The sequence below is a fragment of the Lethenteron reissneri genome, chromosome 20 (genome assembly GCF_015708825.2).
Source record: "Lethenteron reissneri isolate LAM-NWPU_2019-01 chromosome 20, ASM1570882v1, whole genome shotgun sequence".
NCBI lineage: Eukaryota > Metazoa > Chordata > Hyperoartia > Petromyzontiformes > Petromyzontidae > Lethenteron > Lethenteron reissneri.
In genome coordinates this window covers 15,381,199-15,398,916 of record NC_083798.1, presented here as the reverse complement: position 1 = coordinate 15,398,916, position 17,718 = coordinate 15,381,199, and the positions used below count along the sequence as shown (strand labels likewise).

The following is a 17,718-nucleotide window of genomic DNA, read 5'->3' as shown; positions in this document are numbered from 1 at the left end:
TCTGTTGCACACCATTTGGCAAATTTCATTTGAAAGAGGCTTCAACAAAAGTGCCAAGCTGTGTTTATATATAAGTAAAACTCTGCATTCTTTGGTATAATATTTCCTTCCCTCATAATTTTACATTGAGTTTGTGTGTGTGTCTCTCTCTGTATACCCTTATGCTTAAAAGGAAATCTACTAAGTCTCACTCAAAATGTGTGATGATAATTATAGACAATCATATTAACAACGGGGTGGGGGGGGGGGCAGAGGATGTTCAGGGTTCGAGCACTGCATTGTGAACCCACCAAACCTGACTTTGATTCCTGGTAATGGTTAACGCCAGTGGTGAGTAATATCTGAACCAATTTTGGACTCCCCCCTCTTCACCAATTCACATTGACCAGCATGGTGACATCTGACCAAACAACCCCCATGAATGACATGGCACGGAGAGGCCTTCTATCCAGCAGTGGATTGACGAAGGGCTGAAAATAATTGGTAGTTATTTTATATGAACACCTCAGATAAATGTGATTTAATTAATCCAGTGGCTTTTGAGTGAAGGGTTGGTGAATCACGCAGGTTTGTGAACATTCCAAACTTGCTGGGCGAGAAGGTGGCCCAGAATGAGCAATTGGATCGAGTGAGTTCTAGAGCTCATCTGTACCCCCCTTTGAGTCTTATTTACGAATGTGCATGTAAGCTATGGTTCCATCTCTCATGTAAGATGCGTATTAACAAGTATGTGTCCTGAGATCCTGAAGAACCTGGGACTATATGGGCAGCAATGGCTTGCAAATCTCTTCAACGTCATACACAGGACAGGCAAAATACAGAAATAAAGAAAGCAAGCCAAAATCATCGCCGTTCTGAAACCCAGATAGCTGCAAGACTCCAGCTACAGGCCAATATCCATCTTGTCCTGCACCTCTAAGCGAATGGAACGTGCCATCCTTGCCAGACTTTCCCCCATTTTCGGCCCCCATCTGCCTCCAGAAAATCTCACCCAGATCCAGAAGAATGCTGGCAAACATACCCAAACATCGCACCTCCTGGCTTGGACATTCCTCCTCCTCGAAGACGCCTGTGTAACTATCAACCACATCAGATTATCGACAGACCGATGCGCAACATCTCCTTCATGAATGAAACATTAAAGACAAGCCACAATGTGACTGTGGCCATGCAACTGTAGACCGTATAGTAACCCACTGTAGTCTGTGCTATTGCAATGGAGGAGGAATAGCAAAAACGACACAAACTCTCTCATGAAGCCCTCTCACGACTGGCAGACCTCGACATTGACATTTAGCTCCTGAACATATTTCCATATACAAGAATAGAATTGAAAAAGTAATTGGTCAAATTGCCCAATTGTAATACACATAAATGATGCTAAAGATTACTCATGTCACTTAGCATATAAAAGTATTCTTGCATCTCCTTGAATAAGCACATTGTCAGCTTTATTAAATTTCGATACGTTTGTCAATCCACTTCTGGATGAAGGCTTCCCCATGCCATGTTAGCCGTGGGGTAGTTTGATTTTATTTGACCACACTGGTCAGTGTGGTTATTGATGAAGGCAGGACCGGTTTTGATAACATTCACCACTGATGTTAGCCATGGCCATGAATCAAACTCAGTGCCCGCATTCACAACACAGCGCGCTACCACATCCCATTGTTAGCATTACTCTGAAGTGGAAACTACATTTTTACGTTTGATCATGTATGTTGAACTTCTTTTGCACCGTACTTAGCCAACTGGAGGTGTGGGTTTAACAGCTGATTGACTATGCAGCCGGGTGAAGGAAATCGCCAGCCTGCCCATCCACACACCCCCAACCCCCCGCTTGTTGTGGTGATGGGCCGACGTGGGCGAGGAGGCGGCAGTAAGACACAATGTTCATGTTGTCACAGCTGTCTGGCCACAGCAGCGGAGAGAAAACCTGGCACTGGCGTTAATCAGGGTCAGACGTTTGGTTTCACACACACGCGCCATCTTTGGTGGTGGTGGTGACTCCGGAGGTAGCTGAGGCTTTGGGGGCCCCGGGAGTGGGGTGGGAGCGCCAAGCTTCAGGCTGAGAAGGCAAATATCAGCGCAATCTATCTCCTAATCCTTGACCTGTGGTGGCTACTGGAGTGTATATGTTACATTGCACCCGTCTGAGCGTTTGCCTGTTTTTCAGTTTCTCTCTTTAGGTATCCGGCCGCCATGGTCCCTTATGTTTACATATTTCTGTGTATATACACTGTGGGTATGTGTGCATGTGACTGCTTGTCCTATGTGTGTATACGCGCTACCATGAGTGTTTGCGAGACAGGGGAGTGGTGAAGTGGCGTTTGACACACTGTGTTACAATGCCGGTGACGTGTGTATGATTCCCGGCAATGGCTAACTTCAGTGGCAAGATTCGTAACCAATCCTGGGCTTCTGCTAAGGTTGGCGCCAAAAGTGTGCGGTGATATGTTTCCCGTATGCAATAATATAAACAAAAGTACCTGTTGTAGTGCGTGGTGTGTAAACATCAGCACTGGGAAGACAAATGTGGCCCGGCACGGTTCTGCCCCACACCACGCCGTCGTGTGCCATGGAGCCCTCAAATTGGTGCTCGCTTAACAGCACTTTCCTCAGCAGTCTGTGGAGGCTACACAACGGGGGAAATTTGCCTTTTTTTGTTACCGGGACAAGTAATTATTTAGCGTGTCCTACATGAGAACGAAGCGGGACAGATTTTTTTGTTCTAAAGCAAATTAATTATTGGGAAATAGCGTGGGGCGGCACAACGTGGCAAGTCGACAGCAGTCTGGGGTGCGTTCTGCTGACAAGCGTTCCGTCGTTCAAACCTCCTCCAGTGCTGGAAAAGAGGGGGGGGGGGTGCAAACGTTGGGTTTGATTTAGAAGTGGAAAGGAGACTTGGCAGCCAAGATTGGTAACAGCATCTCACTTATTTTCTGTCAACATCACCGGCTGCCATTGCCGCGACATACTTTTGACATTGTTTCATGTTAACATTAAAGCTTTTTTTTAAATACTAAATCAACTTAAAATGTAGACCGGTGCGGCATTGTTAATTTTAGCCGTATATGCTTTTCCTTAAATATAAAAAAGGACAATCGCTTAATGAAAACAAATACGCAGGGTAAAAGTTATACCTCTTCGATTCGTATAAAAATCCATGAATTTGCAAACGTTCATTCGTAGCTGCAGAACGAACACATGTTGCCACACAGGCGGACTTCGGCTAAATTCCCAGCAATGCGTGTTTGTTTTGGCACCTTCCTGATCGAATACATTGGCTGCATGAGTTCTTGTTTTTCAACTCTTCAAGATTAAAGTTTTTTAGTTTCTGGTTAATCTGCCTTTTGTCTGGGAGTTATTTGTTAACCACCCTTTGCATGACGAGCACGGACCGACCCTTTGCAGCAGGCATGGACAGGCACGGCCTGTTGGCCTTCCGTGACTTGAGAAAATCTCCAAAATTCTCCTGCTTAATCCTCCCGAGCAAGGAGTGTCAACATGCGGCTCATTGTGCAAATTCAGTGACATTCAAAGCGGCGTCATATGTTTGGCAAGATGAGACCGGATTGAGTTTCATTACCATTTGTATTACTATTTTACACTCAGGGCTAGTACAGTATTTATAGGAACGAATTTATTCGAGGGCAGGTGTAGGATTTTACTTTGATAATTGGCACGTAGCGGCTCCCCTTGCAAAGTAAGTCACGGGGTCTGAACGTTTTGTCGTTTCACGAAAGATAAGCACGAGTCACTTCTGTAGCATTACGTTCGAGAAGGCTCTCACCAAAGTGGCGGAGCGATGAGATCAGCTCCTGTGCAGGTGCTAGGCGGATTGTGTGATCACAGGATCGTGAGAGGTGGCGACAGCTTGGGCGGAGGCCTTCTTCCAGCAGTGGAGAGATCATGGCTGATGAAGATAATTAGTATTCTTAGGTTTTTTCGGTAAAGTCACGTAGGTAAAAAATGTAAAATTAGTAAAATAAAAATAAAATAAAAATCACGACGTTTCGGAGGCAACACAAGCTTCCTCTCACTTGATACAGCTATCGTGCTGTGACAGTTCCACCTGAAGACGGAAGCTTTTGTTGCCTTCGAAACGTCGTGATTTTTATTACATTTTTATTTTACTTTTATTAATTTTAATTTTTTACCTACGTGACTTTACCGAAAAAACCTAAGAATATGAATCCTTGCAGTCACGAAAGCTTCAAATATAGAAGATAATTAGCTTTATTAACTAATTATTAACTCATCAAATTGCTCTGATAGTGAATCGGATCTTCGACTGTGTGAAAACTTGCTCGCTCAGAACATCTTAACCATTTGATTAGTCTGTCCAGACATCCTGGATAGCCTAAAAGTTATAGAATAATTCACTTACAATTTTATTTACTCTGCCCCTTTGGTGGTGTTGGAACTGGAAGTCCGTGGAGGTTTTCATTGCAGCTTGCTGTCTGCTTTATTTCCAAACTTCAGGAATGCACGTAGCCCTTTTGTCAAATGCTGAATGAGGGCCTCCCCTCGCCATGCAGGGCTGTGGGGGTTATTTGATCATACTTCACTATGCCTGGCTGGTGAAGGTGAAGGGCATGACTTAATTTCACCCAGATATTGTCCAGGTCAGCGACTAAGGACATATTTCTGTGCCCGGCACACCGCGTCCATTATACCTCTCACTCTGACTGGCTACTCCTCACACGCCGATGATAGTTTATCAGCGACCCGGCAAAATATACAGTGAGACATTAAGCCCTGAGTGGGGAGCCATGGACATGAAAGCATAGAAGCACAGTACAATATGTACATACAGCAATATATTTTTCTGCACTGCCCCCGACTGCCCACAATGTACCCACACAAGCACACACGAAAACACAAACAGGGGGCCCGCAACAGGCAAGGGGCAGGAATGCATGTCCACTTAAGCTTTATAGATGACCCGGTGACCTCTGTTGCTCAGTGGAGATGCTGGACATGCTGATGTGCAGCACTTATAATCAGTTAGATGGATTAGGAGGATTATTAAGAGTCAAGTGATGGGTCTGTGAACCCACACAATGGCCCGCGCAATATGTCAGAGCGCACTCCACTTTATGAAGTCATTCATAGGGGGGGTGACTTTTTACGGCTTGACCTATTCTCACGCATGCCACATAGCCGAGTCTCCCAAGGGTCACATCATCTACAATAACTCAATGGGAATAAATAACCGGGCAGATCACACCGTGGCTGAAGACATCACGTTGAGATGATTTTGTGAAAGTGAATTTGATATCATGTTCCTGAATCCATCGTGCAGAAGAAATCAGTGGCCAACCTCAATAATGTGTGTTAACCTTTAGCAAGGCTATACGCTACAATGAACAGATGTTGCCATTTATTATTCTTAGTATAACGATGATTCCAATTAAGATGATGGTGGTAATGCATTTACATTTTAAGTGGATAGCAATGGGTCCTGTTTATGTTAATGGATGGGCAGCTGAGGTGTAAGTAGAGCATTTATTAACTATTGAACTATTTTTATTTTACCAGGTGAGGCCCACTGAGCTATTTAGCTCTTTTTTAGAAGCGACCTGGCCATAAATGATAGCTCAATGAAGTGACTTATCACGTGGAAATTTATATCAGGCAAATACTCTAAAACGCATGTTTCTAAATATGAGGGGAAAACCCAGAGGACCCGGAGAAAAATCCACGCAACCACGGGGTGAATATTCTTAGGTTTTTTCGGTAAAGTCACGTAGGTAAAAAACATTAAAAAGTAAAATAAAATAAAAAATCACGACGTTTCGGAGGCAACACAAGCTTCCGTCTTCAGGTGGTACCGTCACAGCCACGACAGCTGTATCAAGTAAATGAGAGATTGCAGAAGCCACCACTCCGTTTATATAATGGTTGGAGGTGTTTTTTACCCACTGGGTGAATATTCAAACTCAAAATATAAAGAGGCATTAGGGTTGGAATCGAACCCACGTCCTCCTATATACCAGGGGACGTAGTTAACACCCCCCCCCCCTGCATGGGAAGAGGGGGGGTGACCGATAGTACACTGGCTAGCACACTGCTATGAACACAGTGATCTGAGCTCAATTCACGGCAACATCAGTCGCAGGCGATGTCTGAACTGGTTCTGAACAATTGCATCTCCCACTTCAACAACGCGCACTGACCAGCGTGGTGAAAAGTATGGGCAAACAACCCACATGACTGACTTGGCATGAGACGGCCTTCATGTAGTATTGACTAAGTGCTGAAGTGTATTGACTAAGTGCTGAAAATTATTATTGTCGATTATTTAAGTTTCTTTGTAGGCAACGCAAAGTAATTTAGAGTATTTGGAGAAAAGAGAAAAACAGATGGTCAACACTGGCTTTCATCAGCAGACCTTATGAAGGCATTTTGGTCGACACGTTTGCTTTGTGAAACGTTATATTCTGGATGTTTATTGATTCCTACTTGTGCGGCACGTTTAATTAAAAAAATCCCACTGCACTGAAACAAAGAAGTGGTCAAATAATTCAAAACTACAAGCATTACTCCTAAACCCGCTTAAAGAAAGAAAATTCCGAAACTTTTTCTTTTAATTTCAATTAGTAAATAAGCACTGATTAATCTTGGCAGGTTCACATGGGGTGCCAGAAGAGATGAATAGCATAACCAAAAGTCCAGAAAATGAACAACGACGTTCATTCTTTTTGTTTCTGAGTGCACACACAGTTGGTTGCGCGCAGACTTCTGCAGGTGGGTTTTGGTTACGCACACACGTGTGTGTGTGTGTGCTTACGTGTGTGTGCGTGGGTGTGTGTGCGCGTACATGTGTGTGTTTGTGGGTGTGTGTGTGCGTGTGTGGGTGTGCGTGGGTGTGTGTGCGCGTGTGTGGGTGTGCGTACGTGTGTGTGCGTGGGTGTGTGTGCGCGTGTGTGTGTGTCTGTACGTGTGTGTGTGTGCATGTGTGTGTGCGCGTGTGTGTGCACGTGTGTGTTCGGGTGTGTGCGCGTGTGTGTGTGCGTGTGTGTGGGTGGGTGTGCGTGTGTGTGTGCGTGTGTGTGCGTACGTGTGTGTGTGCTCGTGTGTGGGTGTGTGTACGTGTGTGTGTGCGCGCGTGTGTAGGTGTGCGTGTGTGGGTGTGTGTGTGCGTGTGTGTGTGTGCGTGTGTGGGTGAGTACACAATGATGGGGAGTGGTGGGGGAGCATCCATTTAGTACGTACGCATGGAGGGGGGAGTGGGGGGTTTAACCCAAATGCGTACGTACACGGGGGGGGGGGGGGGGTGAAGCCTCGATAATAAATAATTTGTCTACATTGGCCTTCAAATGAGTTAGATAGTCCGGCGGTGGACTATCTGTTGGCTTAGACACGTTAATATTATTAATCCTTGATCGTTTCTGCGTGAATGAAATATCGGCCGTTCTATAGGATTCGGGGGGGGGGGTGCGTCAGGCGTACGTACACAGGTGGGGGGGGGGGGGGTAAAAGTCCGCGTGCATACAGGGAGGCAGAGAGGGGTCAAGTTTTGACAGATTTTTGCGTACCCACTAAATGGATGGGCCCCTGGCTTCGTGGTTATCGCACTGGGCTACGAACCCAGAGGGCTGAGTTGGATTCCCAGAAAACAACTAACATCGGTGGTAATGACACGAGCCAGTCCCGTCCCTCCCCTAAGTCAACTCAGCCTCAAATAAGTTCCTCGTGAAACATGTCACCACCATTATTGGCCCGGCCACACCCACCCCTTTACGCACTGAGTCAGCCTTAATAGGGTCTAAGTATACCATATAGGGGATTTCTCTCTTTGTCCTATGTGCACGTGTGTGCTGTGTGTGTCCTGTGTTTCCTACCCTGTGCGTGTGTGTCCGATGTTTGTGTGTCATGGTGTGCCTGTTCGCACAGGTTTGTGTAGCGGTCAGCGCGCTGTGCTACGAACCCGGTGGCCCAAGTTCGATTCCCGCTTATGGCCATCCACACCAGTGACGATTATCTGAATCGGTCATGGGCCTCCCCTAGGTCGACTCAGCTTCAAATGAGTACCTGGTGCGCTGTGTAAACATCGTGACTAACGAGACGAAGGCGGCCGGGCGTGGTGCTGGCCACCCACCCCCACGTGTCCCCTGCTGACCTTCATAGGTGCTCACTAACAGCACTTGCCCCAACAGTCTGTTAGGGGGGGTCTTTGTGCTGTGCGTGTTAGCATGTGCATACCTGTGTTATCTGACAGCACTTGCCCCCGACAGTCAGCTGTGGGGGGGGGGGGGGGGATCTTTGTCCTGTGTACACAATGACCACATGCTGTGTGCGCCTGTGTGTGTGTGTGTGCACGTGTGTGTGTGCGAGCAGGCTGGCACTCATTCCCGTAGCGGAGGAGCTCGCGTCGCGCCTGTTGCAGGCACACCCCAGGAGTCGCATTACAGCTATCGACGCACTCAGACACCTGTACTTCAGCGACCTCCCTCCCAGGCTCACGGAGCTCTCTGACAGTGAGTGCACACGTAGAGAGAGAGAGAGACACACACACACCCGGCGTTTCCAACGGAGAGCTGGGTTCTCTTTATCCGCTGAAAAAAAATCTATTAGAAAGTTGTCATATTTTTTTTTCCCACCTTCTCAAAGTAATAAAAAATATTGCAATTATGGCGATGAAACAGACTGCTAACGAAATGCATCATTCGACCTAACCTGACTGCGAGGTGGGGAAGATTTAGCAGGGAAACTATTGATCTCGGGACACTTAAGAGGGCCGATAACACCTCACTCTGACCCCTAGCTCTGTGAACTGAGCAACCTTTAAAGCCCCCTGCTCACTGTTGCATTAATTCTGAGCTGTGATACATAGAGGTCTGAGCAACGTCATCACTCTTTCAGCCGGAATGCCGAATTCAAAAGTGGTAATGGCGAATATTGATGGATTCGTGAGAGAAAAAACAAAAAATGTGCGCACATTACATAATGAAAATCGTGCGGCGTGAGGTATCAGCTTTCTGTTGCTGTCAAAACAGAGGCCTAGCCCAATTATTCCATCTCGCAGGGCTTGGAGATCCATCACCATGTTGTGACAAAAATAAAACCCTCGCTTGCCATGTTCGTGTAAGTGCACAAGTGTCGCGAGTGTATGCAGGCGAGCACACGAGTGACCGAGCACAGGCGTGTGTGGCCCTGTTTGTTGTGCGAGTGTCCTGTGTGTATGATCGGAGTGATTTTGTGTCTTCCGAGTCCATGTATATGTTATGCATGTGCGTGTTTCCTGTGTGTGTCATGTCTGTATGTGTGGGGAGTGGTCGGGCAGTGTTCAGCTCACTGCCCCTATGAACCTGGCATCCCAAGTTTGATTTCCGTTCACAGCTAATATCAGTGGTGATTATATCTGAACCTGTTCCGGACCTCCCTTAGGTTTGTTAGAGCCTTAAATGGGTACTTGGTTCAATATATAAACAGCAGCAGTGAGGAAATAAAGACAGTCGGACGTAGTGCTGGCCACCCACCCCCTCATGTGTCTTGCCAGCTTTGATCGGTGTTTTCTTTCAACACTTGCCCCAGCCGTCTCTTAAAGGCTATATACGGGAGATTTTTGTCTTTGTGTGTGTCCTGTATGTTGCATCCTATGTGTATATATATGTCTATTTTGTGTGTGCTCACTCGCAGCGCTTGCCCCAACAGGCTCTACAGTGATAGGGGGATATTTGTATTTGGCTGATGTGCGTGTCCTACGCATGCAGAGCTGTGGCGTGTAGTGGTTTGTGCACTGCAGTACGAACCGAGAAACCGGTTGTGGCTAATATCAGTGGTTCGTGATATCGGAACTGGTTCTGCGTCTCCTCTAGGTCGTCTCAGCCTTAAATAAGTACGTGTACATGAGCACTGGGGAGAAAAATGTCGTCAGATGCACTGGCGACATCACCCCCCCCCCCTCCCCGTGTACAATGTCGGCCTTAATGGGTGCTTGCTAATAGCAATCTTTGTCCTATGTGTGTATTTGTGCTGATGCCGTCTGTTGTTTCCTGCGGTTACATGTGCGTCCTATGTGTGTATGTACCATGTTGTGCGTGTGCGTCATGTGACCACCCTAGCCCCAACAGTCTGTTAACCCTTTGTGGGGGGATCGTTGTCTTTGTATCTGACAGTGACCTCGATATGCTCCGTGCCGGAGGTGAAGCTGCACGCGGAGGACAGCTTGGGCTTCTACGGGAAATTCAGCCAGAAGCACTGAGCAGCCTCCATACTGCTATGCAGGTACTGCCACACCACCACTGACGCTTTAACCTCCTTTCTGTTTTACAACTGAGCAGCAAAGGAGACTGCGGGTTGTTTCTCCACTGCAGAACTCGAGTCATGCTACTGACGTCACACACACAATGAAACGAGTCAAGTAATTTGATTGCGTGCGGCCTGCTTGACTCCGAGTCAGATTCAGATGTCCAGTGAGGCCAGGGTTTCACAGGTTTGGCTCTGGCTCGGCAGGGCAAATGTCCAGTGGAAAACCAGCCATGCCATGGGCGGGGGGGGGGGGGGTCATGCTGGCATGGTTCGGATTTCCCTGTGGAAAAGGGGTATTTGACTCAGGTAACAATGGCCGAGACTTGCAAAGTACTGCAGCGTTGTTATCTGAAGCCTCCTCATGGACATCTTGCACACGACGGGGAGCAGGCCAAGCTTGCCGATCCCTCTATACACACACACATTCGTCGTAGTGGTCCGTTGCGCTTGTATTACAGTCTGGCGAAGAGGGTTCCGCTAATTACAGGTTTCCTGTAAAGGGCCATAGTCTTGTGAGCACGCACCACGCAGTACGTACGTACGTCTGTGTGTCCCCAGTTGTGCACGCACCACGGTCAGTATTTACGAAGTCTGTTTTTAGTCGCACGCACATGATGCGTGCGTGCAGCTGCCTACACGCACCACCCCACCCCCCCTTCGCCACTTGGCGTGCACAGGCGAACGCGGTGGCTTTTCGGCACGTCACTAGAGCAGCTGGTGTCCGGATGCATTTCAAGGCCTGCAGCTACACAGATTGCTCAGTGGGATCGGGGATTTGAAAAAAAAGAGGTCAGGGCTGGGCTCAGAGGATGAATGTAGTTATTTACTTGCGGAGGCGTGAGGAGGGCCAGATAATCCCCCTTCGGTGGCCACCCACGGGATGGGGGACAATTTGGTTGGGGGGTTGTTTGGGGGCGGGGGGGGATACGAAGCACAATGCTGGTTACACTGAACGCGTGTCACATGGCATCAGCGTAGGCCTGCGCATGTTTTTAGTCGGCCGAATATGAGAATGTGAACTCGAGCACAATGAACCATTCGAATGAATGTTAACTATTAGGCGTGTGCACTGCACGAAAACTGGAAAATGAATATCTCGTATTGTTACGTATTTGCAACTGACGTCCGGTGCTGCCAAATCTTAGTTTACAATTACTAATGCTAGCAACTGATGTATTATTACTCGCTATCTATTCATTAATCGGACTCGCTCATAAAGCACACATCTCTGAAAACAAATTAAAAAATAAACTGCAACTTTCCAACTTCGTCATCACACTGCAATAGCCCTACTCTACATAAGGCCGTTAGTTTTTCATAGCCCGTACTTAATTGTACGCAACACTGGCAGGATCGTGTCATTTTTTAAATTTACTTTTAAAACAATTCGAAATGCATACATGGATTACGTTTGGCTGCTTTAATTTAACATTCCCCTATTCAAAGCATTTCATGCAGACATCAAACGCAACCAAGCGGAAATAAACCGGTGGGGTAGTGTTATATTCCGCGCACTGAGATTAAACCTTACGGGATCACATTTTTTTAAATTTCAGAACCGGAGTGCCAGGTATCTGGGTGTCCATGTGCGCGTGCTTGGGTGTGAGTGTGTGTGTACCCTCGGTGGCGTAGCAGTTCGCGCAATGCGCTACGAACTCGGCGACCCGAGTTAGTTTCCCCAGTGACGATTATCTTAACTGGTTCTGGGCCTCCCCTCGTCCGGCTCAGCCTTAAATGAGTACCTGGTGTGGTATGTAAACATCGCCACTAGGGAGACAAAGGTGGCCGGGCGTGTTGTTAGCCACTCACCCACTCATCTGCCTTGCCGGCCTTCTCATCGGTGCCTGCTAACGGCACTTGCTCATACATTCTGTTAAGGCTATATGGGGGATCTTTGTCTTTTGTACCCTCCCCCGCCCACCCGGGAGAGTGAAAATTGGCTGGGTTGATGTGAGTGCTGAATGTCGTCAGGGTCTCAGCAGGGGCAGATTAATTCTGTGGCGGCTGGCTACAGCGCGACAGGTTCAATCGGATGGCAATCACGCAGGCGCTCGCCGCCGCACAGTGAGGCGCGCAGCATTTTGGATTGCATTTTATTTATTTATTTGCTTACTTATTTATTGTCTTTAGCTTAAAATTTTACATTCTGGGACCGTGGCAGATTTTTCGACAGGTTGTCTTGAAGAGCGCGTGCCCTTTTGTAATTGTTATTTGTGCGCTTTGTCGGTTTTTATTTTGCTTTCTTTGTTCTGCTTGCACGGCGTGCAGTTTGATCGTGTCATTCGACTTAATTTTGTCTTTTGGCCACGTTAGGGTGATTTGTCTTTCACTCCGTTCTTAGTCAATCGGCAGGACGAATGTTGTAGGGTAAAGTATGGGTAATCTCACTTCTATCTTGATTTGAAGCTGTCGTGACTGCCGGAATCCATACTCTTTGGTTCTTTCGGTAAAGTCACGTTAGTAGAAAAAAATATATATCACGATGTTTCGACCAAGTCTTCAATAATTTAAGACTTTTTTTTCAGTTTCATTTATTTGGTATAGCCCTGTGAGCCATTCGGCCCTTGATTCGGGTGCAACCGCAACAAACAAAAAACAAAAACATGAACAAGAAAACATCTTAAAGTGACTATGTGACTATGTGCAAACAGAAAATCCAAGAAAAGACAGCAAAATATTTCAGAAAAAGCACCGTACACCAACGTTGTGTGCAGAAATCCCAGAGGGATGCAAGTCAAACAACAACAACCACAAGACAACTTAGATTAAGGCCATCAGTTTAACTCCGTACTCCAACAAACAAACATGGCCAAACCAAAAAACTTTTCGAAATCACCAAAATAAAGCCATAAAAGCAATGTAACAGTGATCATAGGAACTGTGATCGAATTTTCACAATAAACGACATAAACAACATGTACCACCAAACCCTGAATCCTGATGTACCAACTTTGGTGAGGCACTGCCTTACCAACACTTACTTCATCTGGAATGGCACATTGTACAAACAAAATGAAGGTACCCCGATGGGTTCTCCCTTATCACCAGTGGTAGCGAATGTTTTCATGGAGAAATTTCAAACAAATGCCATCCTGACATCCACCCTATGTCCTTCCCTGTGGATGACACTTTCGTCATCTGGCCGCATGGCCAGCCAGCACTGAACCAATTTTTAAACCACATCAATTCCATACACCCATCCATCAAATTCACCATGGAAGTGTAAAATGATGACAAGCTACCATTCCTGGATGTTTTGATCGAGAAGAGGCCTGATGGTACGTTGGGACATTCCGTCTACAGGAAAACCACCCACATGGATTGCTATCTAAAGCCTGACTCCCACCACCATCTGGCCCAGAAGAACTCCCTCATCAAAACACTACACCATAGGGCCTGCTGCATCTACGACCAGCGCCATCTAGCCAGTGAACTGGAGCACGTACACCAAGCCCTCAAGATGAATGGATACTCAGACCGCGCAATCCGCAAAGCTGTAGCCCCAACCATGGGGAGACAACCATCTGAGGACCCAATCAAAACCATCACCTTGCCATACATTGCAGGTGTTACCAAAAATATTTCCAAAATCTTAAACACAAGATCCAGGTCCGATTCAATACAGTACATAAAATCCGTGATTTTATCCCATCTGTGAAGGATGTGATTCCTGACATGCAATACCCTGGTGTCTACAAACTAAGTTGTGTCTGCGGCAGCAGTTACGTTGGGGAAATGAAACGACATGTCTCAGACCGTGTTCGCGAACACAAGGCAGATTTAAAACATGGCAGAACCAATACCTCTGCCATGGCTGATCATTGTTATAATGCAGTGAGCTCGCACGATATTATTTTTTCCGAGACCAAGGTACTCTGCAAACCTTCGGGCTACCATCAAAGATTTGTCCATGAATCCATCCAGATATATAAACACAGAGACAATTTCAACCGAGAAGATGGGTATAAGCTGAGCAATCATTGGAAGGACGTTATTAACCAAGCAAAGTCGTAACTTGCTGTGGTGCTTCCATTCTTCCTTGCCGTTTGGCTGTTATATCCGACTCTCTGAGTTGCATTGCCCTGTTAGGTGCCTCTGCATTAACGGGCTGGAGTCTCACTAACATGGCCACCTCTGCTCTCTTAGCCTCGATGTATCGATGGTTCTGGCTGTGTGATGGGCTGTGTGTCTCACTGGCGCGACCACCGTTGCTGTGGTTCCCTTGCGTGGACGCACTTGCCTCTCACAGCGCAGTTGGCAGCGCCGCAGCTTGTGTTACACATAGACATGACATTAACCTGCTAATCCCCCTAATCTCTTTGCCTAATCTCTCCCATCAACATAGTCCTCATCTCCCATTAACACTGCTGTTGTGCGCATATGCAGGGGCGATGCTAATCTCTAACCCGAATCTCTCTTTCCCTAATCTGCCCCATTAACACAACTGACGTGCATGCGTACGGGGATGGAATTCATTTCCAGCTCAGACCCCGCCTGCTTGCCCTTCACCACATATATATCGTCTTGTTGTAACAGCTCTCTCGCTGTGTTTATTCCTGGTTTAGTAGTTCCACTGCTGGATTATTTTTTCCACCTGAGGACGACCGCTTGTGTTGTGATCGAAACGTCGTGATGTATTATTTTTTATTTAATTTTTCTACCTATGTGACTTTACCGAAAGAACCAAAGAGTAATCTCACTTCTTCTAAGACGTCTAGCCAGCGCGGAAGAGTAGGCCAATTACCCTATAGAAGGCCTCTCTAAGAGATCGCCCTTGCAGAGGCCTGCCAGCAGTGGCGTGAGCAAGCAATTGCAGGGCTGCACCTTTACCTTCACTGCCTTGTGCTTTGATTACGTTGCATTCCTTTGTCAAGGCTCACGTGTGTTAATTCGATTTTCATTAGAAAAAAACCCTTGCTTAATTAAGCAGCCTTCCTGTTATAAATATGATTTACTTTTATTTTTTAAGCGTTGAATCATGCAACTGCCAAGTTCTGGGCTTTTGGTGAAGACTTGTCATTTTCTCTCACTTCCATAGAAACATTTCATTAGGCTGGCATGGTTAAATCCCAAGATGTAATAACTGCAGTGAGAATTGCTGAGGCGTGAAGGTGGAGACCTGGCATCGACTAAGTTGGCACGCTGGGGCTAAAACACAGTCTCAGTCCCATTATAAATGCATTAAAACATTGGAATGTTATTTTACACTAAATAAAACTAACTTATGTGTTCACTAAATGTTGGCTTTTATCGCTCAAGTCTTTAGCTATTGCTTGATTGATAGAGCATCTTTAAGACTTTGTTACCAAATAGCACCAGTTCACATCTCACTCATCGCTGACGATAGTCATGGCCAGTAATCAAACTGAGGTCGCCGGGTTCGCAGTGCAGTTCGCTAAGAGCTGCGCCATCGCCGAGTTAAGATATAATTATAAAAGAGTGATAACACCACATTGGTGGGGGGGGGGGGCTTTAAACAAAAATTATGTGTATAATGTAGACAACATCTTAGGCTGCAGAAAGGTCACAAGGTCACAGTAATCTAATTACAAAAGGTCAGCAAACGAGGATGAGCTGCATTTGAGGTGGGTTTTGTTTTATCGATTGAAAGGACCTTTTGAGCTGTTTCCCCACCACTGATTGATTGGTTCGTGGATCAAAGGCCCTCTGACCTAATGGCCACCTCTTCGGCTTTTAATCATCCTTCCCAAGGGGGCTCATCCTGACCGTCATAGTGCCCCGTTAAAACCTCTCGTTTGCTGGATTTTATAGACGGAGAGAACACGTCCAAGAAAATGACCGCCGCGGAGATGGAACGAGGACATCAGTTCATATGCAGGAGTGAGCTGGAGGGTGGCAGCGATAAAATTGTAAGGGATGATGACAAAGTGGGCTGGTGGCACTGTGATGCTAGCCGTGGCTAGCATCTCAGAGCCACGACTAACATAAGTGTCAATCGATATATCTCAACTGTACATTGGGTACCCCAATTCATCAACTTGTATGGTCAAAACAAGCACCCATGACCAACATGGCATGGGGAGGTCTATCATCCAGCAGTTGATAGACAATGGCTGATGATGATGAAATGTAGATCAAAGTATTTCATAAAAACACCTTTACGGAGCAAGAAGCACCTGCACAGCATGACCTGTCATTTCTGATGTTGAAATCGAATGGTTTGAAACAGAGTTGACTGAATTATTAATCATACCATCAGTAACTTCAAGAACCCTCTCAAGGAGTTTCACTTCGTAGTAATGAGCACATAGAATTGTTAATTCCTTCTCTGCTTCTTCCAGCATATTTCATATGTACATATACATGCGGGACTAATTTTAAGTGAAGAGATGAATTAAGGTGATGACACTGCAAAAGTAAAAAATTCGTAAAACTTGGACTGCAGAAAAAATTTGCAAGAAAAGTACGTAGAATCATACAATATAAACCTATGACTAAATCACCTGGAGCTTGCCCAATATCATCAAATCTCAGAAGCTAAGTAGAGCCTGAGTAGTGCTTGCACGGGTGGGTAGTTATTACAATGACTGTCATCAGAAAATCAGAGGTGGTTCATATTTTCTCCATTTCTGGTTTTGACGTTATTTCTCCAATCCAATTTTTTTCAGAAGACATTTTAGAATGTGGCTTTGAATAGAGTGCATAACCATGAACATGCTCATTTCATAAAAGCAAAGAATAGCATGGACATTTTTTTAAAACACGTATGAGTAATATCAACAGAGCTAAATGGAAGGCCATGATTGCCAATGTCTTTGAGTAAGGATGCACGGCACATAGACCAAGAGATGTTTCAAATACATATGTAGTAATAGTAAAGTATAGCCTTATGTTTTAAACATAAAATTAGCAAAACATTCAGCACTGATATATATTTGTAACTACACGGCTGAAAATGTTTAGTATTCACGCATACTGTTTAGGTGCAATGATTTGATACGTTTTCATATTCACAATAAAAAAGATCACAGCTACAAAAGATATTTAAAAGAATAATAAATATGCCTTTTTTTGTTGTGCATATTTCAAGTAACAATGTTTATAAATATTTACACACTAAATATTAACCTTCATTTCTTGCCTTATATATACATGTTTTGTAAAAGCAACGTCCAACATGGCTCTTGATGTTAAAACAGCACGGCGAGCAAACAATCACTTTACAGATGTTTCTCTAGGGCAGGCCAGGCAAGCCCACAGGAAATGTTGTCCGACTAATGCATTACCTTGTTTTTACACGAGCGATAATTAAAAGGGAATGTCTCCAAGGCACTCACGAAACCAGCAAAGAGGAGGAAGACGAGGCACAAAACCCCCATCCCAGCTCCCCCCATGAGCCACTCAACATCACCGCCCTCCCTCCCCTCTAGCCCCCCCACCATTCAGCCATTTTACCATCACAAGCTCATTCAGGATGGGAATTAATATGTATATATG

The 17,718-nt window shown here is 45.8% G+C and overlaps 1 protein-coding gene across 4 annotated transcripts in view; it reads left to right on the top strand.

Moving 5' to 3' along the window:
* The window catches only part of LOC133344848 (cyclin-dependent kinase 14-like), a 119,508-nt gene that overhangs the window by 76,490 nt on the left and 25,300 nt on the right, over positions 1–17,718 (top strand). For all 4 annotated transcript variants that reach the window (XM_061555100.1, XM_061555099.1, XM_061555098.1 and 1 more), the window contains exons 14-15: positions 8,347–8,486; positions 10,128–10,236. In XM_061555100.1, the coding sequence (XP_061411084.1) occupies positions 8,347–8,486; positions 10,128–10,213 (226 nt within the window). In that variant the 3' untranslated portion in view covers positions 10,214–10,236. The remainder of the gene's footprint in view (positions 1–8,346; positions 8,487–10,127; positions 10,237–17,718) is intronic.